This window comes from Lupinus angustifolius, chromosome LG11 (assembly GCF_001865875.1).
Source record: "Lupinus angustifolius cultivar Tanjil chromosome LG11, LupAngTanjil_v1.0, whole genome shotgun sequence".
NCBI classification, from domain to species: domain Eukaryota; kingdom Viridiplantae; phylum Streptophyta; class Magnoliopsida; order Fabales; family Fabaceae; genus Lupinus; species Lupinus angustifolius.
In genome coordinates, this window is record NC_032019.1 from 25643675 (window position 1) to 25668066 (window position 24392).

Sequence of the window (24392 nt, forward strand, 5' to 3'; positions counted from 1 at the left end):
TACAATTATAATTGATGTCATAATATTATAGTTTTGGTTATGGGTTACATATTTTTATTATTTTCGACAATTCCGATAAACACAACACAACCACATTTTATAATACTGGTTTTTCATCATACCAAAAGGGAAAAAAAGAGTTCATGCATGACCCCATTATGAGAAGAGGTTACTATAGGGAATTATTGAAGATTTGCATGCCTAGAACATCCCATCAATTAACTTTAAATTTCTTGCATTGACTTGTGTATGAAAATCACAACTTCGTGTAAAAGGTAAATAATCTGCATGTAAAAACGTTAAATATTCCATTGCTGATAAAAAAAATAACGTTAAACATTCTTATTTATAAGAGATGAGTCTTTTAATTCCATTGGTTACTAAAGGCTAAATAAGATAGCAAACCACAAAAGGGACAAAAATCATTATTCATTCTTAGAATTGGGTGATTATGCTTCAAAATCAACACGAGTTTCTAACAACCAGGTGTTCATAGAAGTCCAAACCTTCACAATGAGATTAACAGCCTTGTAAGTTGAATCAATTGGACCTGTACCAACTGAACAAGCAACATGTGTGCTACCATCAAAGTTAACAAGTTTGACAGTTGTTGTTGAAAGACCTAGAGTTCCACAAGTCACCTGTTAAGATAAATATAGATATGAGGAAAAAAAAAGTATGCACTCATAGTTTTATACATTGCCATTGTATCATCCACCATTTATATTTAATAGTCATTGACTTTTCAACAAAAAAGTTGTCCAAATAAATGGTGTATGATATAATTACTATATATAAATATTTATACTAATAATGCATAGATATTATACTCAGATTATTTTATTTGTTCTACATTGCCAAATTAAGCCATTATATAAAATACCAAGTTTTAATCCATATTTAGATTTACCTGTAAATCACCCAACTTCCATACAGGTTTTTCATGACAAACTTCATTTGAAACCAAAGCTATGAGGTCGGCGTCAGATAAACTCTACAAAAACCAAACAATAATCAAACAATAGGAAAACATAACTCTAAAAAATGAATCTATATAGTTTTCCATTTCAATAATAAAATATAAATTGTAATGTCAAAAACTCTCTTAATGAAAAGTTTGTCATCGTGTTGGGCGATTAACAAATTATATTGAAAATGTTCTTATTTAGCTCTATCACTTTGAAGTGTTATAACCTTATCTTGCAAGTATTTGAGTAAGTGTTATATTTACACCGGCCTTTTAAATTGCAATTGCAACTATGGCAATGTTACATTTATTGCAATTGTGGAAAATTGTAGGAAAATGTAGCTGACACGACAACAACTACAGTTACCATATTGTTGTAGAGACTCCCAAAATTATATATTATGCTGATAATTGTCATTATGCACTGTAATTGAAAACAATGATGCAGGCTGTTGAATAAAAAGCTTGAAAACCAAATTGATAAAAGTTGATCAAGAAGACCACTTGATAACCAAGTAGTGACAAGTGCAAGATTACACAGTCACACAGAGAAGACTAGATGTCCAAAATACTATGGACGCTTTCTCATTAAAGTTTTTTTACATGAAGAACCAAAGAATCCACTAAGAGTACTCACAGACATGGTAGTTAAAATCGAGGTTCTACTTAGAATCGAATCGTAACACGACTCATAAAATCCTAGTTATCAATATATATATATATATATATATTACTAAATTACTAGAAAGATTTTAAATAGATAAATAGTGTCCAACATAGAGAATTTAAAAAATTCACTTTTTTCAGTACTATTTTTCATCTAGATAATTATATGGGTCAGACTCAGTCCATTAATTATATTCAACTTTAATAAACGAAATGTCTATAATGATCCTTCTTTACAATCAATTCTTGTATGTGAGTACATCTGTTGTCACACTTTTTGTATCACTCTATGTACCATCATATCTGATTGATTGAAATTTTTTTATTTAAGTTAAAATTGCAATTACTAAATATTTTTCTAGCCAATCATATCTCCTAACATATGGAGTGACACAAAGGAGAGGGACAACATATGTGCCCTTCATTTATGATGCATCTTTTTTATCTATACTCTCCTATCAGTTTTTCAGCTAATGGGCTTGACCCAAACTATTAATTACAATGAGAAGACATGTGACAAAATATAATTTTCCTATATAGAATATAATTAAAAACAGGCTTTCTTAAACAAACATATAAATGGGCCTGACTCAATTCATAAATTTAAACGACATGATCAAACCCTAGTAGCAATTGTCTTCTTCATTTTGCAACAAAATAGAATCAAAACAAAGATACAGTAAACCTAGAGAAATGATAAGTGGAGAGAAGATGGAATCGGAAGGCTCGTCATTTTCATCAATCCTATGCTCCAACATGATGATTTCACCATATTTTATGGAGGTCGAGCACAGGCTAAGATCGAGCACGAGCTACCTCTTGGAGATCGTAAAGTCGTGCGATCCCACGAGTGGGATCACAAATTTAACTACCATGCTTATACATAGTTCTCAAGTTTGAAGCTTAATCTAATTAGGAAGAGCGAAGCACCACTTTTTATTGGGAATCCTTCCTAATTGAAGTGGAAGCATGACCAATGAATATTGGTAGATGATCTATTGAATAAATTTAATGATGGTCATTTCAAGATCTTGGAATTACTCATTGACTCTTGAAAACTATATATGATGTCCAACTTAGAATGTTTGAGTAGTATTTTCAAGGTATCTTGAAAGTATGACAACAATTAATCCTCCACCGTATATTTAAGATGAAACATTCATCTTCGTCACTATATAAAAGAAACTTGTGAGGAAGAGATGCACATGCAAGTGAGAAGAACAACATTGAGAGAAAGTGAGAGTTTATATTCACCTTAGCGTGAAACTTGTGTTTTAGTACGATTAGAGAGATTTGGTATTCCGTCCTTTTTGGGTGAGTTTGAATGTTATGCCCATAGTGTGAGAGAGAGATACAAATATTATAATCCTTTTATATAACGGAGATGTTTTTTGGACTAGGTACCATAGTTGTTTCCTTCTCACTTTGAAGATGTTTTTTCACATTAAAATTTTTGGTGTCATTTTCTACTATTTGCTATTTTCTTTATCCACTTGTCGCTTCCGCAATGCCCATTGTGCATCAAACTGAAGAGAAAAGTTGTTTATGATTTACAACCATTTTAAGTACACAATAGATGACAACTTGTACTATATGAGTTGAGCTATCGAAATATATTTTGTGATAGTTACTTTGTGACCGGAACATAATAGTCAATCCTAAAATGGTAAAATTAGGTGTTTAAGGATGACTGTAGTGTTTTAAATTGTGGTTAGTGTGAGGATTTTGGTGATGGAGACATTAATATTTTGTGATCATTTTTTTTACTTTGATGTGGTCCAAATGTGTTCTATTGTAATTGTGTTGTGTGGAGTGAGGCTACGAAGGTCACTACAACAATAATATTGCAACCGCGTCACATAATGCATATGGTCTACAATTTGATACACTTGACTAACATTTTAAATTGCAGTGATAGTTATGTTCCATATACTGCAAATTGGGGTTGCCATGTATTTTAGAGACACCAAAAATTTCTATATTGTTGTAACAATTATGTTTGTAATGAAATGCAATTTAGAAAAGCGACAAGAATATCTTTGGACTCAAACTTGATAAATCACTTGGTCATACCTACAATGTGTTATCTTTATCTGAAGCTTGGTTATTTATTCAACTAGATACGTGAACTATGTGTGAGAACTCTTTAAGTGATTGTGACTTGTGAGAATTACCAATCTATAAACACTTTCATAAGTTATTTAAATTTCATACAATGAGTTAGGTGGTTATTCTAGCCAATGAGAAGAACACAAAGTGTGACGGAGACCTCTGGATTTGGTTTCTATGGGAGGGGAGGTTCTTGTTCCTCTCGATTCTTCAATCAATAACTCAATTACTGATTCAAATGTTAGGATGAACAACCTATTTCATTTCAATGATGTTGAAGAAATGGTTGGGAAAATTTGGGATCTAGGAAAATGTTTCGTGTTACATATGAATGGGAGGAAGTTGGAGTGGTTAAAACAAGTTGTTCACTTGGAGGAAAGGGATATAATCGGTTTTGCTTTTGTTTCTAACCTAGGAAAATAAGGAGGTGTCCAATGAATTGTCTTTCTTTGAATAAAGATTATGGTTGGGACTTCAACCCATCATTTGGTAGGTCTGGGGGTACTATAACCATTTGAGACAACAATAAATTCTAGAGAATCAACACTTTTCATGGCACTGATTTTCTGGCTTTGCTTGTAGTGTGGCTAGATGGTCATGTAACTTTCTGTTTGGTTAATATTTATTCTCCATGTATGTTTGCTCTGAAAAACAGTTATAGGAAGAAGTAGTGATCCTAAAAAACAGTTTGACGCATATTCTTCGGTGCAGTTTTGGTGACTTTAACCTATTAGATGTGATTCTAAGAAGGGGAGTGTAGGGGGCTTTGCAAAAAAGAAATTCAATTGTTTAATGATTGGATTAGCGAGTTAAAGCTAGTTGTTTTACCGCTTATTGGTAGAAATTACACTTAGTATCTTTACCGCTTATTGGTAGAAATTACACTTAGTATCAATCTGGGAATGGAGCAATGAGCATGTTTAATATATTCCTATTATGAGCTGGGTGGCTCTTGAAATGGCGAGACACGTCTCAATGGGCTTTGTTTTAGGAATTTTATGATCATTTCCCTATTATTCTGAGACCAAAGAAGATGGATAGGGGCCATTTCCATTTAGATTCAACAACTGTTAGATCCATCATCATAATTTTGTTGATTTAGTCGCCAAATCTTGGAATGGTGTTGCTTGTATGGGTAGAAAGGCTTTCATAGTCAAGGAAAAATAATTTTTTTTGTAAGAATCCATTAAGGTTTAGAATAAGGAGACCTTTGGGGTGCTTGGATACAAAATTGGGGCAGTTGGCTCGAGATATTCAAGATTTGGATATTCTAGGAGAAAATTATGCTTTAGGTCCTTATCTTATTTCTGTGTGGAAAAGCCTCTCGGCGGACTGGTGGAAATCTGCAAATCTAAAGGATAACTTACTAAGACAAAAATTTATAAGAAAATGGCCGAAGGAGTAGGATGCAAACACTAGCTATGTCCATGCATGTGTTAATAACAGAAGAAGGAGGAATCATATACGAGGAGTCTAGATGGATGGTGTATGGTGTGAAGAGAATTCAGCTATAAAGATGGGGATTACAACTTATTTTAGAAGGATGTTTTCAAGTGACAACTCGGTGAAGTTGAAGCTGGATGGGGTTGATTTTATGAGGTTGGATTCCAACCAAATTACTACTTTGTATTCTAATATTTTGGAAGATGATATCAAAGTTATGGTGTGGAGTTGTGCTTGTGATAAGATCCCAAGGCCTGATGTGTTTAACTTCGAATTATTCGAAGAACTTTGGAGTGTGATAAAAAAGGATATTATCCTCTTTGTTTAGCAGTTCCATGTTAACAAAAAACTTCCCAAAGGTTTAAATTCTTCCATCATTGCTCTAATTACAAAAATCATGAGTCCTAATAAGATTCAAGACTATCGGTAGATCTCTCTTGTGGGGTCTTTGTATAAGATTCTTGCAAAGATTTTGGCAGGAAGGCTTAAGGGAGTTATGGGTTTGTTAATTTCTCATTCTCAGTCTGCATTTATTCAAGATAGAAACATCTTGGATGCTACAATTGTCATTAATGAGATAATCTATTTGGCTAAAAATGATAAGGATGTTTGTTCTCTAAGATATATTTTGAGAAAGCATATGATTTTGTGGATTGGAGTTTCCTTGATTATATGCCCTGTCAGTTTGGCTTCTTTATGAAATGGAGGAATTGGATTAATGCTTGTCTCTCTTCCACAATCCATGTTAGTTCTAGTAAATGGGACTCTGTCGAACAACTTCTTTGTTTCCAAAGGCATTAGCTAGGAGGATTTGATGGCTCCCTTCCTTTTTCTTATTGTAGTAGAAGGCTTTGCAGGTTTGGTCTGAAAGGCGAGAGGGGTTGTTTGTTTGAGGTCTTTAAAATTAGAATACTAGATGTTTAAGTTTGTGACCTTCAATTTGCTCACTATGCAAAATGTATGGTGTACGAAGACTATCTTAAGGTATTTTGAGGTAGCCTCGAGATTATAGGTGAATGTGCAAAAGAGTTCCTTATTTGGTATACATGTTTCTAACTTATTCATTGATGTTGTAAAGAACTTCCTTCCTTGTAAGATTGGATCTATTTCTTTCTTATACTTAGGTATTCCGGTGGAGCTAATCCAAGGAGGTTGTCTACTTAACAAAGTATGACTGATGTCATATCTAAAAGGCTTGCATCGTGAAAATACAAGCACATCTCCTTTGGAGGGAGACTCATTCTCTTGAATGGCATTTTGATTAACATTACTACTTTCTTGTTCTCTCTATAAAGCTCCTAAGAAGGTGTTAGCAAAAATTGTATCCTTACATCTAGTGGCGGATCTTGAACTTTAGTTTAGAAGGGGCAATGATATTCAATTGTAATTTGTAATTAAGGCTAATTGAATAACAAAAAATATAAAGAAAATTAGATAATTGTTTCAATGTTTCAAAATAACATGTTAATTCTAAATAATAATAATTAAAAATATTAAATAAAAATGTACATTCATTTAAAGTGTTACTCTTAGTTAAAGGCTTCAATTCATCGATGATTGAATTAAGAGTAAATTTTTTAGATATTTACATTTCAATATAAATTATCATGTTGCGTACAAGAAATTTATCTTCCATTTTACTACATAAGTTTATTTGGTTGTGTTCGTTAATGAAAATGATTTTCCTATAGTAGTTAACCAGAATAGTTAAGATAAAACGAATAACTTAATCAAACAAATTATACGCATTTGTTTTTAATGTATCATCAAAGTTGCAATTAATTCAGAGATGATTGATAGTTTTTCAAGCATGAATTACTAACGACATCAATAATAAAAGGTTGAAATTGAAATCTCAAATAAATATTTTCTTACTCACATTAAAGTCTATAGGTATAATTTTTGCATAAAAATACATGTTATAAATATTAAATGATTTATAAAAATACATAAAATATTAGGACTTTTGCTGTAAAAGTTTGACAAAGATAATTTGTGATCTTAAGTGCAAAATCATTATAAACTCAAATGAAATAAATATTATAAACAATATCTATATTTACACATGTAAAAACTTTATTTATATCTATAATTTTTAGAAGGAATGTACAATTTGTATAAGGTAAAATATATATTAAAATAGGTAAGTAATTTTTTTTTTAAAATTAGGAAAAAAATTCATGGGGGCAGTTGCCCCCACTTGCCCTAAAGAAGCTCTGCCACTACTTACAACATAACTATCTTTGGGATTACAAGAGATGTGGTAAGGGCATTGTCTATGTGTCTTGGGCATATTTTTGAAAGCATAAGGACTTACGTGGTTTGGGAGTTGATAAGTGCCAAAAATACTTAATTTTCATACAATTTTCATGGCACTTATCCTATGCAAATCATGCAAAACCAACGTAGTTCAACATTTTTTAGGTAAAATGTCATACTTTGATTATATATTTTGTCCACCTCTTTTCCATATCTTTGTGTGAAGTTTCTAGGAAAAAATCAAGAGAAGAAAAATTATGAACAATAGTCAAGCAAGAAGGTGCCCACATAAGCCATTTTTGATGCGCACATGACAAGCTAAGTGCTTAGCCATAAGCATGGACCAAACACATGAAGCTTCTCAATAAGAAGCCTAGCGTGGACATCAGGACCGCCCAGTTGACCAGCACCAACTTGGCTCGGTCAGACACAAGCATGGCACAATCAGACTCAAGCCTGACACAAGCCAACTTGCTGAAGCAGGCAGCTCAGCGTGCACCTGGACCGCCCAGCCTAGAACCACACACCTAGCCAGAGCAAGACAAGTTGCTCAAGCATGCAGCTCAACGGTGCCAACTAAGCAGCTAGGCAGGTTGGACCCAGCAAAGTGGTCAACTTGACTTAGTCACCAAGCAACAATTACATCATACATGACCTCACTTGACAAGACCCATGTGCACTTTTCAGAATAGTCCATAATAGTCTGGTAAAGTAGCTCACAACTAGATTTGGTGAGTCAACACCAAGCAGTTGACTAAGCTGGTTGGCCAAAGACCAAACCCATGCTAAAGGGTTTGGTGCACCCAACATGGGCAAAAAGAGGGCCAGGCGGGTACCTAGTTGCCTATAAATAAAGGCCTTCTTCCACCATTCAAAATGACTTCCATTCTTCATTTCTTCTCTCTAAACACTTCTTTCTAGAATTTTTACACTTTAGAGCCATGGTTCCAAGCTAGTCTTTAGGTAAAATCTTGTAATATTCTCTTAGAATTCAAGAGGAGAAAGGAGTTGGCAAATGTGATGCAAAAGTTAATTTTGTAATCTCATTTGGGTCCAAAACTAACTCATCCTTGGATAGATAGCTCATGCTCCTAAATATTGATTTGGATTATGGTGTAATGTTATTTCTTTTCTGCATTTGTATCACATTTTGATGTCAATACATTCAAGTTATTACTTTTGGTTAAGTTTTGATTCTTTAAGAAGTTTTTAATGCGGTTTTAGCTTGATCACCTATAACTTGATTTAAAGATCCAAAAATGCTTCTTCTTAAAGTGTTGACAAGTGAACTAAAAAGTCTTAGTTCACTTGTCAATTAAAAGCATCTATTTTAAGCAACTTGTATTCAAGGCTAAACAATGTTAACAAGCCTGAAGTAGGGTATGACAACCTTCTCCGACGAGTGGTAGTTAACTATTGTTTAGTGTATTATGCAAGGTATGCAAATCATCTTATCATACTAGGACATTAGATGGGGGATTTAGAAATGATGTTTGGAATTAATCAGAAAGTATAACACATGACTTGTTAATGTTATCAAAAATCATTTGAGTCTAGAAATAATTTCATATTTCAAACCAATCTTCTCCTCAAGAATTTGTGAATATTAGTTTATGTTTTCTTATTTAAATTTTATGCAACATAGCACAAAATCATGAAAATTTTGTTCATCATTATTTTTTCTATAATATGCCTATATGATTTTCTACTAATACAATTCCATTTGGTTCGACATAACCCTATACTATACTGCAATTGAATCTTGAAAGAGATGCAAGTGTAAAATAGTAAAGTGTTAAACTTTATAAATTTTATTTGTTGATTAAAGATTCCTAAAAACATCAGTTCAAGCCAATTCATGGTTTGTAACTTTGTACATAGGAATAATATGAAAAAATGCAATCCAATCAATGGATTGTTACTTAACAATAAAATAGTGATGAATAATAATCTAACCGCTAACATTTATTTTCTTTCATTTACTTTCCGCAACTAACATTTACTTTCAATTATTTACTTTCTGCAACTAACATTTACTTTCAGTCATTTACTTTTCCGCAACTAACATTTATTTATTACTTTATTCTTTTATTCTTTATACCAACCATTTAAAAGAAGTGGTACGATTAACTACTAACTTTATTCTTTTGTTCTATTTATTATTCGTTGATACCAATCTTTCATAAGAAATAGTGTGGTTAACTTAATAAAACGAAACCAACATTTATGGTATGGTTAAAAGGAACCCGAAAAGGGATTAAATAAATAAAGTCACTAAATAAATTGTTCATCACTCATCACTCTAATTAAATAAAATAACTTGCACACTAGAAAACCTCTTTCAACAAGTGACACATCTGATGTTGAGGTAGGAGTTCCTAGCGGTGAAATCCCCTTTTAATAGGAGTGCATGACGTGTCCCTTTTTAATGAATCACTCTTGGGGAAATGGAGATGGCGCAAACTTAACGAGTCGAATGCTTTTTGGTTGAAGGTCATTAACTCAAAATATGGCTCTCATTTATCTCTTGCTAGTAATTATGGCGTCTCGAGTTGGTGGAGGCATCTGGGAAAAGTGGGCTCGCCCAATGGGGTGACTAGTGAATGATTTGTTTAGAATATTTGGAACGAAAACGGAGATGGCTCTGAAACTCTTTTTTGGTTAGACATATGGGTGGGTGAAAAAAAGTCTAAAATAGTTTTTCCCTAGCTCGGGGTAAAGAGGCTAGTATGTCAGATAGTGGTTGTTGGATTATTGATGTTTTTTCTTCGGAGATTCATTGGAGAATGCCTTTGTTTGATAGAAAGGAGACTTTAGTTAGTAATATGCAAGATCTCATTCAACATTACTCTTGCAAACATGAGGCAAGTGATAGATGGAATTGGGGCTTAGATACAGGAGGATCATATGTGGTTAAAACATTTTACATGTCTCTCCTGAACCAAAGCAACACTCAAATAGGTAATGTCCTTAAAAAGTGTCGGATTAATTATATGCCCTCAAACATCAGTTGTTTTGTTTAGAAGCTTTTTAGAAGAAGGTTACTGAAAAAGGATGAGTTGTTCAAGAAGAATATGTTGAGGGTAGATGATATGATTGCGGAAGAGCTTATACTCTTGGTTTCACATTCCTTTCCATGTTATTTCAATTTTATAATCCTTTAATTTGCATGAATCCATTGGTAGTGCTAATCGGATAAAATTTTGGAGAATGCTTTGATTTATTGCAGTGTGGTCAATCTCGGTTTTGAGGATTGAAGCTATCTTTAGGGAGAGAGTTGTGAGTTTTTGTGGAAGTTATGGACTTGATCCTGGATTTGATTTTCATCTTTTGTTTCTCCTAGATCTATTCTTTTTACAAATTGGTGCGTTGATCCTAAGGCTTGTATTTATTCAGGTTGTAAATACACAACTTTTCTCTTGTATTGGGTGAGCACCCATTATGTTCAAGGGATTAATACATCTTTTCCTTATAAAAAGGAGACGTCAAAACATAAAGAAAATGAAAATTACATATAGAGATTCTCATGTTAGAAATTATAAATTTCTAATTAAGGTGAGCATCATATATTTGATACAATGATATTAACTATTTATTTTCGAGGTTACATTATAAGTGATCTAATTAGTGACACCCCTTAGATTTCTAAAAGGTTATAACGGATATGGGCTTAATGGGTGGATACCCATCAGGTTAACCCATAGGGGATAATGGGAACCCTATAAGTTAACACATCAGGAAGGTTATGGTCCCCAATACACCAAATCAAATTTAGTTTTCTCATCTCCCCATCAGAGTGAAAACGCAAGTCCCAAGAGGAATCAAGGATTTGGTTGAGGAAGGCCATCATACCACATCTCTTTCAGAAACGTGGATCAAAGGAGCACATCCAGGAACATGGATTCAGGTATGACATTGCACCCTTTGATTCATAAATATGTGCGAGAATCATTAAATTCAAGATCCTAGGATTGGTATTTCACCAATCAAAGGAATTTCCAACATCTCACTCTATGGATAAGTAATTAATCCCTTTCAGTATGTGTGACTGTCCATCTAACAAGTGTCACTCCTAGAAATTGAACTTATGACATTTTGGTCTTTCAGGAAATATAATATAGTCTTACACTACTAAATAGAGATTATATGAGAACGGGTGTACAATTATAAAGGAAAACCAATGCTACCGAATCTGGAATGCAAGACAAGTTACTGACAATGATTAAAAGCTGAGATCCTTAATCCACGGGGTTCTAATTTTTCTTATTTTTTTAGATTATACCGTGACTCTTATTGCTTTATTAGATCCATTTCAAACCTGTTATTCAGGTTATATAAGAGTCTATGTCCAGTGATCTATTTGATGTCTTCAAATCTATCAAGAGGTTACACAAATGCAACTAAAGTTGTGGGTTTGTTGCAAGGTTAAGTAACATCATATACAAAAATAAAATCAACATATGCAATCATGCATCCAACAGATCCAGAATCTATTATCTCATCTTTAAACTTTGATTATGTACATGAAAGAAAATTATTGGTGTAGCAGAACTGATCGTCGCGCATTATTGTCCATAAATAATCAAACAAAGCGCAGAGAATAAATAGAAAATAATTTATTAACGGGATTCAGTTATTTGTGCCAACATCCTCGGGATCGTTGAGCGGCTACCAAAATATTACACGCTCTAGCACGCTCATATGGGTCGAAAGCTCGTGAGGTACTTCTAATTAGTGCAACTTATAACAAGAAACTTAAGTCTAATATATAACATAGGATTCTCTCCTTTACTCTAATCCTAGGCAACATGGTACTTCTTATTTCAAACAAATCCCAACAATCTGATTAAGATACCTGTTTCATTTAGAAGTCTACGCAACAATTTCCATCTTAGTGAATATTTTGTTTTAACTTGCTCAATGTCTAACTCTCTTTAACAGTTCCTCCACCAAGAGTCTACTCTCTTCAACATAAGCCTTTCTGAGTAACATTTGTGATGTTACCAACAGCCTAGCTCTTTAAACTTGTAGTGCAGCTTCCTATATCGTTGTCCAACAAAACATACTGCCTATTGCTAGAAGTCTTTCGATATTATAGAGTCTTTATACCAAAGTTTGTCAACAATTGAACTCTTCAATACGCAGTCCAACTGAATCATATAGCTACTTGGAAAGCCTCAACCCCTACAATCATTGTGTACTCTCACAATTGTAGCTCAAAAGAACAATCATACTCCACCATAAAGAATATATCCACATCACACACCTTGTGTCAATGTCAACCAATGTCATTGACACACCCTTGCATCAAGTTAATGCTTGTATCTCACTCTGCATCTCTATAATGCATGTGTTATACCATACACCCAAACCAATATTTGTGTTACACCTTGCATTAAAGTCAATCAATGCATGTGCGTTTTTGTGGATACGCTAGCAATTAACATCATTCATCACGACTGTACAAAAACACCATAAGAATATACCACTTCTCATATCAAATGATATCATCCTCTCTAATGTCTAGAGAGATTTTGACAGCACTTGCGAAATGAGACTATCCTTACATGGATTTCTAGGATTCTAGATCTAACACAGGTGTGGTGCCATCATGGTGCCACCATGTTTCTTTATCCCTCAACTCACCCGGTTTATCCTCACGTCGTATTTTTGACAAATTTTGTCCAACCAAATATCTTTCACCTTTCTTTGCTACAATCTAAAGTTACTAGTTTCATCAAACTTCTTCACCATGAATTTGGTGCTCAATTGCCTCTAATACCAATTATTGGTGCTACGGAAGTGATCATAGTGTAACAATGACTACAAACAATCAAATAAAGTGAAGAGAATAAGTAGTCGAGAAAAAGACAATAGAATTGATTAACAGAGTTCAACCAATTGTGCATATGTCTTCGGCAGCATTGAACAACTACCAAAATATTATTATACAATAAGGATTATAAGCCCTACCACACACAATTTAATGAAGTGTTTTCTAATTGATACAAGTTACAATAAGATGCTGCAATATATAACATTGGTTTTTAGCATTTACTCTAGTCCTAATCCTAATCAATGAAGGCTTCTTTTATTAATATAATAGCATGTATGTTTTTTATAGACCAATGAACATAAGAATTAGAGATTGAAAAGAAAGCAATTTATTTTGGTTTCACAATCATTTCATCAGAGAGTGTGCGTATGTTAGTTTGCTTTGTCCAAAATCCAAAAATCAGACTTAAATTCAATTTGATAGTGACAAAATAATAATTTAGAACAAAATCAAATAACATTTCTATTTGACACAGTAAATGCTAGCTAGATAAAACTATATATTATATAATACAGTTAAAAGGAGCATATGAGAAAGCAAATCACAAATCGTACTAACCTTTATTTTCTCAGCCATTGCTTTGAAACGCCAAAACAGACTCTCAACTTCATCATCTTTAAGTACATAACCAAGCTGAAACAAAATATAATAACTCTTAAAATAGATTAAAAAAAATTGCATTCTGCCTTTAATCTCAAATTCAAAAGGAAATATTGCATACCTCTCCAAGTCGCTTTTTCAAAGCTTGGCGTCCACTATATCAATAGATAAAAAGTTTTAGTTGAGGGGAGACAATAAAAGAACTGTTTGCATGGGGTTAAAGTTCTTGTTTCCAAAAAAAAGTTTATATGATACTCTCGACGACAAAAGAATACAATTATTAACTGATCCTCTCTTATTATGTGGATTTTTTCACCAGATGAAATTTTAAAATGAAAGTATGTATTTCTAACTTGTAAAGTTATTAAATCCACACTCATCATCAATTTGATGAAGGTATTAAGTTATTGGTTCAACCAGTAGATTAACTACAGAATTGATCTAAACACACACAAACATATATATTGGTTTAACTAATAGATCAGTACTTGAACCACATAATTGATCTAATCACAAATACACAAATATATGTGAGTCACATGCATTTATTTTTTGTACTATCAAAGATATTCTCATTTTATAAGTAATGAACTAATTTCTTTTAAGATGTGTGACTACATCTCCTAACATGTCGCTCCCAAAAATTGAATCATTGACCTTTTGGTTTTTCTGGAAATCTAACGAACCTTATATCGTTAAACCAACTCATTGTTGATGTGCATTGCTCAATAAATTTAATGAGTTAGTAAAATAAATGTGAGAGGGTTGAGAACAAGTAAAGAGAGGTTACAAATTTGAAGCGGCATATAATGAATATATTTATTTGAAATCAGTGTTTTAAATTGCTTTCACGATTGTGGTAATGGTTGTGGATATTGTAATTGTGGTTATTGTGTTCGTTGCAACGCAATCTTATGTCAATTCGACGTGGATATTAAAAATATATTTTAGAACTCGATATGGCCTCATGCAGTCTTATGTAACCTGATGCAGCCCAATATTAAAAATATATACGGTTGCATTGTGATCCGATGCGGCTACATCACTGTGATTTGGTATTATACCACAATTATGATATGATACGGTTGCACGGTCACCATAACCATAATATTATATTCACATCACGTGATGCAATCCATAAGTTAAATCATTGTTTGTGACATTGGACATTTTCGGGTGTATTGTCTCGTAGCAGAGCAATCTTGGAATATAGGAAGAATCCAAGTTGGAATCCCACATGCATAGTTCTAACTTGTCAACATATTTTTTTAACTAACATATTTTTTTTAACTAAATGTCGGTTTGCTAGTTAGGTTTTAGAGGGAAGAAGATAAATTAAAGATTTCAGAGACGTCTCACGAGTATATTTCATGAGTTTGAAGTATTTCATTTTTCTTCTTATTCAAAAACTCAATTTGCAAATTGACCCCAAATGTTGAGTCAGAGATTAAGAATTCTTCCTAATTGATGTGGAAGCAAAGACCAATGAATCTTGGTAGATGAACCATTAAGTACATTCAATGATGGTTATTCTAAAGTTTTAGAATTATTCATTGACTCTTGTGAATTATGAAGTTTAACTTAAAAAGTTGAAGTAGTATTTTTCAAAGTGCCTTGAAAAGTATGACAATAATTAATCATCCACTATATTTTTATGATGGAGTCTTCCTCCCCTTCACTATATATAGGAGATTTGTGAGGAAGAGATACAACAAGCAAGTGAGAAAGAACAACATAGAGAGAAAGTGAGAAAGTTTATATCCATATAGTGTGAGATTTGTATTCCTAGTGAGATATTAGAGAGAGTTTATATTTCCATCCTTTTTGGGTGAGATTGAGTGTTATCCTCTTCGTAAGAGATAATCAAATATTGTAATCCTACTTTCTATAGTGGAGATATTTTCTGGACTAGGTCTCATGGTTGTTTCCTTCTCACATTGAGAAGGTTTTTCCATGTTAAAAATTATTAGTATTATTCTTCTACTTTTCTCTATTTTCTTTATACACTTGCTGTTTCTACAAGTGTCTATTTTGCATCACACATAGGAGGGAAATTGGTTCTTAATTTCCCAACAGAATCCAAGTTGGAATCCCACGTTTTAACTAACATCTTTTTTTTTCAACTAAAGGTCAGTTTGCTAGTTAAGTTTTAGAGGGAAACGAAGAGAAATTAAAGATTTTAGAGGTGACTCACAAGTATATTTCATGAGTTTGAAGTATTTTATTTATTTATTTATTCAAAACTCAATTCGCAAATTAACTTCATATAAGATGTGGGAGATATCGTTCCGCCCATGGTTTGGCAATAATAGTTTGTTCTACCCTTTTTTATATGTGGGTTGAAGTCGAGGTTGTAAACGTACCTATAAAAAGGTTGGGTTGTAAACGTACCTTCTTTGGTTAGGCCAATTCTAGCTTTTCTTTGATCAGATTCAGGTTAGTTGTGAATTGAAAGAAACCATACAGCAAAGTTAGGACTTAGGGCTAAGGGCTGTTATTTTGGTGGGTCCAAGCAAGAATGATACACCTAGTGGACATAAAACTGTTATCCTAAATGGTATCCCAAACCATATACCAAATCAATGATATTGAACTAAAACACACAAAAATTAATAAATATTTAATTTTTTTACTTGAAATAACATTTTTTCATTTGTCTGATACATGATTTAGTACACCATTTAGGACATTAAGAACCAACCAACCAAACAGGGGCAGGTAGTTTGTCTTGTAACTTCTAGGGAGGACACACAATATAAACAACATATTGGACTCAGTGTGTGTGAGTTTGGAGTGTCTAATATTTTGATTTAGGGTAGGTTTAGTATATGCATATGTAAGATATATAGCTCCTTAAAAAAACTATATTGTAAAGCAGGCAAGCCAAACACCTAACCTAATAAAGCCATTTAACACTTTTATTTTGTTTTATCATGCCCTCCTTTTATAATTTATCAAAGGCCTATAGGTACAATGCATCTAGATAATAAATACCAAGTTATAAGAATGCATTAAGTAATAGATATTAATATAAGTTTAAAGTATGGGCTAAACAAAAAAGTCATCAAATTTATATGGGCAAAAAATAATTTCAAGGTATTAGTAAAAGCTCCCAAAATTATGATTCTTTGAGAAGTCATTTCAACCAAACCACTTGGTAGTTAGTCATCATCACTCAATAGTAAGTTTGTGTCTTCCTATCTCGAGTTAATAGTATAACATTAAATAATATAAAAATATTTATTTTTATTTTTAAGAAGTACATTTTAATTTAAATGTCACTTTTTTAATTAGGTAGGATAAGAAAAGGCTGAGACATATGATTTGTGTTCAAAAGTGACCAATTTTCATTTACAAATAATGCTTTTCGTTACTTGAAGAGCTTTCCTAATTGGATTACTAGTATCTGTGAGGGTCCGCTTTGGGCAGGTGGTGCAGGTGTGATCGTGCAAGGCCTACAATGATAAGGGGCCATTTAAAAATAATAATTTTAATTAAATATTTTTTATTTTTTGGTTTATTTTATTAATAAGTGGATTTTTATACATCATATAATGATTTTAATATGTTTTATAGCTTACTTAAAGTTCTTTCGGTAAATATAATAGAGACAATATAATTAAAACTTATTGAAATTCGAAATTCATATATGGATACACTGTTCAATTTTTGGTATTAAGTTTTACATATTCTCCAAAGAAACAATTTTATTAATAAAACACTAATGTACTAAGAGAATTTGTAGTCACAATTTTTCCAATCCCTATTATATAATAATTTTTAATAAAATTAGGCCCCATATTTGGCCTTTACATTGAGCACCTTTAATATATTTCAAGATACAGATCCTCACTCAATTATCCATCAACGGAAATTTGTAGAACAGGTGAACCACCTTCCCAACAAACAAATGTTTGGACTGTTAATAATAAATTAGATTAGTTTTTATACTAGTCTGGTGTATTTTAATGAATCTACTAGTGGTTTCCATGATTGGGTTGAACATTGACATTTAGATTAGTTGTATCATCAATGGGCTTGGCATACCACAAGCCTACTTTCTAAATGATTCATTGAATACTTCCTATATGAAATATTTACATGTGCCACCTTAACATAAACAATAGGATACCTAAAAGGCTAAAACACCAACAATATGTTGGTCTAGTGGTGTAAGACGCCATTAGATATTCAGAATAACAAAAAAATTAAGGGTTCTATTTCAAGAACCAACATTTATTGAGAGGGACAACAATACACCCCGATAATAGTATAAGAGAGATGAAAGAGAATTAAGCTAGCCAAAAAGATAGCATGGATCAGGTGGTAATGGGTATAAAGAATAATGACATGGATAATAAGAAATAGAGATGACAAAACGGGTCGTCTGACCCGTTTTGCTCATGTCAGTACATGCCTGCAAAATTTTAAGCGGGTGTGGGCATACCCGCATTGGTTTAACATACATAATTCAATGTACTGTCTGTTTTAAAACGAGTTTGGGGTGGCTCGCAAACATTGTTGAATAATTAAAAGAAATAAAAAAATTAATATAATAAATAACATAAAATTAAATAAAGTAGTTTGAAGATAAAAAATTAACAAAAACCTTTATATTTTATATAAAGTTGAAAAAATCACATTAGATTACATTTTTTTATTGATTAAAAATCACATTACATAATAACTTATTTGAAATTTCTTATTTTTTCCTTAAATTATGCTTGTGGGTCGCACATTGCCCAATGAAAATGTATGCGGGCTTAGCGGGCGAAACAAACAAATGGGCAAAATTTATATGGTCTGCCTGCAAAAAAATGAGTGCAACGCAGGTGAACCCACGAGCATTGTCCATTTTGCCATCTATAATAAGAAATAAGTCATGGGTGGAGAGAGGACATCCAATATTTAGAGCTACATGTTTCTAAAACATGTGAATTAAATGTTAAAGAAGAGGAGAATCACAAGTTCCCTATCGGATTCTTAATGAACTAGTCATTATATAATCCATACAAAATTAAATAGACTTATGCTATGTTTGGTCGTTTTGACACATAGGGGATAGGTTGGAGTGGGAATGTGGGATGGTATTCAATGTTTTTCTGATAATATAATGGAATTGGAAGGAAAACCAAAAACCACAAAATCTTTCCATCACAAATTTGGGTGTAAATAATATGATTTCAATATATATAACAATAAATTAAGTTTCTAGAATAATGAAAAGGTTACTTTTGTTCCATTCCTAATAATGAAAAAAGCACATACGCAATAATAAGAAATGTGTAAGATCCACATAGATTTAACATTTAAGAATTGCAAAACAAAAAAGGAATACCTAAGCTTTCCCAATACAATGCCAGCTCCATTGGATCTTTCAAGCCCAATATCCTCAGGAGATATTATTTCATAGGTTGCTTTGTGTTTGAGCATTCCATCCTATGAAACAAAATGTAGAAATGATTAATTAAACAAAGTCAAAGGATTGTTTTGGTGTCCTTGTAGTTATAACTAAGCTAAGAAAAAGAATAAATGCCTAAGTCCCAAAAATAGAAGAAATCATGGGAGAAAATATTGAAATAAAAAATTGTGGAAGAAAATCAAATCAATTCTAATGTTGACCAAAATATAATTCTATCAAGGGAACATTATCCCTAATTTTTATAGTGTGTTAAATGGAGCCTAACGTCTGCAATGAAATTGAAAGCCTTAATATGAAGTCATAAATCAGTCATTCCTTGTCAATACCCTTTTCAAAATTCCCCATATTTGTTTGTGGGACCTTCCAGAATTTTGATACTCGCTCCATTAAGCCATGTTACTAGTAGAACATATCTTCTGTCCCTTATTTTGTTTCAATTCATGTACTATAAGTTGTGATTTGTTGAAATATATATATTTAAGTTAATCATAGCTTATAACACAGAGTGAAACAATATTATAGTACATAAGATATAGTCCATGTAACTATATGTAATTTAGAGGGAAACATATCTCAAAAAGTAAGCTTTTAATATGTTATTTGCTTAGATTGATTGAAAAATATATATTTAAGTTAAAAATTTAATAATTATATAGATTTAATATGTATATATTGATAAATTTAATAATTATATAGATTTAATATGTATAATATAACTGTTTTTTATATTGTCAACATATCATCCATCAAATCGAATCATAGCATTAGGAAGTATGACGCAGACTGATAATGTATATTTGACATTAGTACATCTAGGGATCTACTATTATTATTTAGAAATTTATTATTATTAGTAGGGATTCGGTTTACTAGAAGTTTTTAAACTCTAATTTATTTTAGAGAGAAGATTTATTTACTACAACAGTAAGTTTAAAAAACTTACTCTACATCTTAGCTATAAATTTTAAGGAAATATAATGGTTTAGATTTACTTACTAATTCGAACTATTGGATTTCCCTAGAATTGATAGCTAAGATGTGAAATAAATTTTTTAAATTTGCTATTGGAGTAAGTGGATTCTCTCCCTTTATTTTTGTATTGAGATATTTATTTTATTTTATATTTTATTATGTTGGGTGTTAGGACAATTTTATAAATAGGAATTATTTAGTGTATAAATATGTATTCCTTGTAAAACATCACTATCTTTTGTATATGAATAGAATGAAGTATCTCCTCACATGAGAAGATAAATTATCTTTTATACCCAGTAAAATCATGAATTTAATGGAGGGACATGAATCAAATCAACAACCACTAATTGGTTGGAGGAGAGATGCTCAGATGCGCAAAAATCGAAGTGCTTCCATACCAACCATGTGTAAAGCACTTCAAGGTAATAATGATGACCACTCACTTGGCGTGCACCAACCGAATTCACAAGACGTCACTCAATTTAGTAGAATTGGTCGGATATTTGAAAATGGATCTCACCATAGTCTGGAATGGATCAAGGTTAGATGGGCTTTCCATACGTCCATCTTAAATCACTTCCAAGTGTCATCACATATATTTATGAATTCACATCGACCCACTAGAATGATTCCAAGTTTCTTACACGCCTGCCAACGGTCAGACCACTAGAATGGGGGAAATTGTTACACTCCAAGTTCTAGGCAAACAACATGGTGCAAAAGATATGGTTCCCTTAATTTACGGTCATGCCCAATCAAAATAGCTTCAAGTATGATGACACATTTGACAACAACCATAGCAATAAACTAGAGGCAATTGTTCCTTCCTAGTGTCAAGACTAGTCTAAGGCCAAATGATAAGACACATGCAATATGGTCTGCACGACTCTCGGTCGTACACGAGTGGATAAGATCTTGCATTTAGGATTGTTTGTCATGTCCAGACAATTAACCTAGCTAAGGGAAAGGACGACAACAACATTACAGATCAACACTTGCCACATCGAAGGACCTTTCTTCTCATGAAAGGAAAGGTCACACCACCAGACTGCCGACAGGCTCAAATTACCCACATGACAAAGGTGTTCCAAATTCACGATAATGTCAGTTTCAGGTTGCTAAAAGGACATGACCATATCGTAACAATGATGACACCTCCACTTGGTGTGAAAAATACTTAGTATTGATATAAATAGTTGAAGCCACCCATAAGAGAAAGATAATTTATTCTTTCTACTTCTCTCTAAGTATCATACTCATATAAACACTAACTTGAGTGTTGTCGTGCCTTTCTAGGTACCAATCCAAGGCAGTCCAAGGTTAATAACTTTCCGGGTGAACGAAGAAACATAGGCTCCAACCTCTTCCAAAGGCGGCTACAACCCAGATACTAAAAATCACTCTTCTACACACAAGAAAACTATATTTAGTGATCCACTCAAATCACATGCCTGAAATTCCATATTTGAACAAAGAAGTACAAGTCATTCTAACTAATACCCAATATTTGCCTAATTCTTAATATTTGCAATATGTTAGGAGAATATTTAAAATTATATTCCACAATCATAATTATGGTTACAATATTGTAAGTTTGGGAGTATTTAAAGTCACATCAATGAAATTTTGTCATAATTTTCTATAATTGTAGTAAGTACAACACGACCACAAATGCAATTATGAGAATTTAGACTTATTTCATTTATAGATCTCAGGAAAAAAGGAGTAGCCATTATAATGTGAAAATTAATCACCTAGAAGTTATAAATTTTAGCAATATATACCATGACCAATGACAATGTCTAAATACTATTGTATGGGTAAAATGCAAACAAGAATTTATCATCACCAACCTGATGAATACCACTTGCATGAGCAAAGGCATTAGCACCCACAAGAGCCTTGTGCGGCTGCAAATGCATACCAGTGTACTCTTCTACCTATTGATAATAAGGTTATGAGAGTTCAAACTGAATAAAGGTAACCCAAAGAAGAAAAAAGTTATCAATTTTAGATATAAAACCATCTTGCTTGTCTTTGATATGTGCTTTGTATTGATTCCTGTATAAAGGCCACCAAAGACTTGATCTCCCCTACATTTCAACGCCATCACAACCTTCAAAATAAAAACATTAAGAAATTGATTTAATTTTTAGTAGAATATTCTGGGAAAATTTTGTTACTCAAGAAAATTTAGTAGAAATAATATAGAGAAACCATGCAAACAGTCTATTATATAGTATATCTATACTAAGGGAAAACACAAAATAATCACCCATCATGGTGTAATTTGTGTTTTCCTATTTTACCCTCAATATCTTTTTATTTCTACCAAAAAACCATATAATATTATTTTCTTATTTTATTCTTGTTATCTTCTTATTTTAAAAGTGTATTTAAAAAATTGAATATTAGACCAATTGAATAAATTCAACCGTAAATTTAGCGCAAAAAAATATATTTGAATTTATAAAATATAAACTATATATTACAAACAATAGGAAAGCGGGTTGACAGACACGACAATGCATGTCAATACGCTAGTATATATAAAGGAAAAATATGGTATAATATGACTAGTATATATATAGAGTAATATGACTAGTATATATAACTAATAAAAGGAAGTTTTCTACAAATTATTTGGAACAGAAGATAATACAAACAACAATGCAAATATATTTTCGGAAATATAAAATGAAAACAACAATACAAACATGTTTTTACCTTCAATATCTAATTTTATTGAAAATGAAAATAGAAAATTACCAAATCAAACGCATTCCTAATGTTTCATAAGGTGAAAAATATAGTATCAACAAGGGTCGTTTCTGGATGCCAAAGTTCTCAAGCAAGAAACCATGGATCCTCATTTTCCATTAAGAATGTCCTCCCTATTTTGTGTTTTTTATTTGTTATTCGTATATAGCAGTAATAGATATGGGAGATAACTAACGCACTTTTTTTATTTCTCAAACTTTCTGATTATTTATTGATGATTGTGATGTTTGTAACCAGAACCAGTTTAGGACACGTTTCCTTTTCTTATCGCTTTAATTGCTTAGGAGAAATCAAGAATTAAGATACCTAATGAACTGAACAAAAATGAAACTAAAACATCTGTGAATAAAAATAATGATGTAACAAATCATTGTTATTACAACATGTATGAATTTTTTATAATACTCGTTGTCACACTTTATTCAGTTTTTTTAGATGTATAGATTTACATCTTCAAGTAAATTGTATCTCTCTTCTCCCATGTCATGTTTTTTTAGGGAGACCTCATCTATTCCAAAAAATGTGTTGTTGCATGTGTAAATTGTTGTGATTGATCAAAAATATATATTTAATTATTAAATATTGAAGTAAAATATATTATTTCAACCTATCACAACAAAAAACATAACTAATGGCAAATTTTGTGTAACAATAGATGTGTTCTGGTTTTCTCTGACCTTAGTGGAACAAGGCAATGAAAGACAACACCGAGGCACCAATCAAGGACCCAACAACAGTGCTTGAGGCATCACTGCTTGGGCCAGGTGCAGGGGCAGGAACCTCTGCAGCAGCTAAACTATATATTGCAAATGATAGGAAAGCGAGTTAACAGACACGACAATGCATGTCAATCTATAAAGACAAAAGCATACATGATTGTTTTAACATAATTTTGCCAAGGAGAGATACGATCTTGTCAAAATTTGTTTTTTATTGATATCAAAGAACGTTTATTATAAGGAAGGTTAGGGAAGAAATATCACTGCAAAACTAAGTTAAATGTTAGATTAATACAAGTATAAGGGAGGATGAAATATGCACCATGACAATTAGGAGTAGAAACCTCTATAACCAAGGTACATATAACCACCCACCTCCTACCTCTTTGATTTGGTATTACCAAATATATCTTTTATCCTCACTTATATGTAAGAAACTAATCTCTTTCGAAGTTTGTGACCGCGCTTTCCAAAAAGTGTCGTTTCTAATAATCAAACTCTTATCCTTTTGATTTTTCTAAGGATCTAGTAGTACATTGTATCATCAGAGCAAAGCCTGGTTGGTACACTAAATTAAGAGATTGAATATGGATTTGCGGTACTAGTTCTATTGTA

General features: G+C 32.2%; 1 protein-coding gene across 1 annotated transcript in view; it reads right to left on the bottom strand.

The window, feature by feature from the left end:
* Window positions 1-24392, bottom strand: part of LOC109361262 (2-isopropylmalate synthase 2, chloroplastic-like) — a 30985-nt gene that overhangs the window by 905 nt on the left and 5688 nt on the right. The window contains exons 4-10 of the mRNA XM_019606659.1: window positions 22301-22393; window positions 22131-22217; window positions 19219-19319; window positions 14002-14035; window positions 13839-13913; window positions 911-994; window positions 507-641 (exon numbers count right to left, since the gene is read on the bottom strand). Of these exons, the coding sequence (XP_019462204.1) occupies window positions 507-641; window positions 911-994; window positions 13839-13913; window positions 14002-14035; window positions 19219-19319; window positions 22131-22217; window positions 22301-22393 (609 nt within the window). The remainder of the gene's footprint in view (window positions 1-506; window positions 642-910; window positions 995-13838; window positions 13914-14001; window positions 14036-19218; window positions 19320-22130; window positions 22218-22300; window positions 22394-24392) is intronic.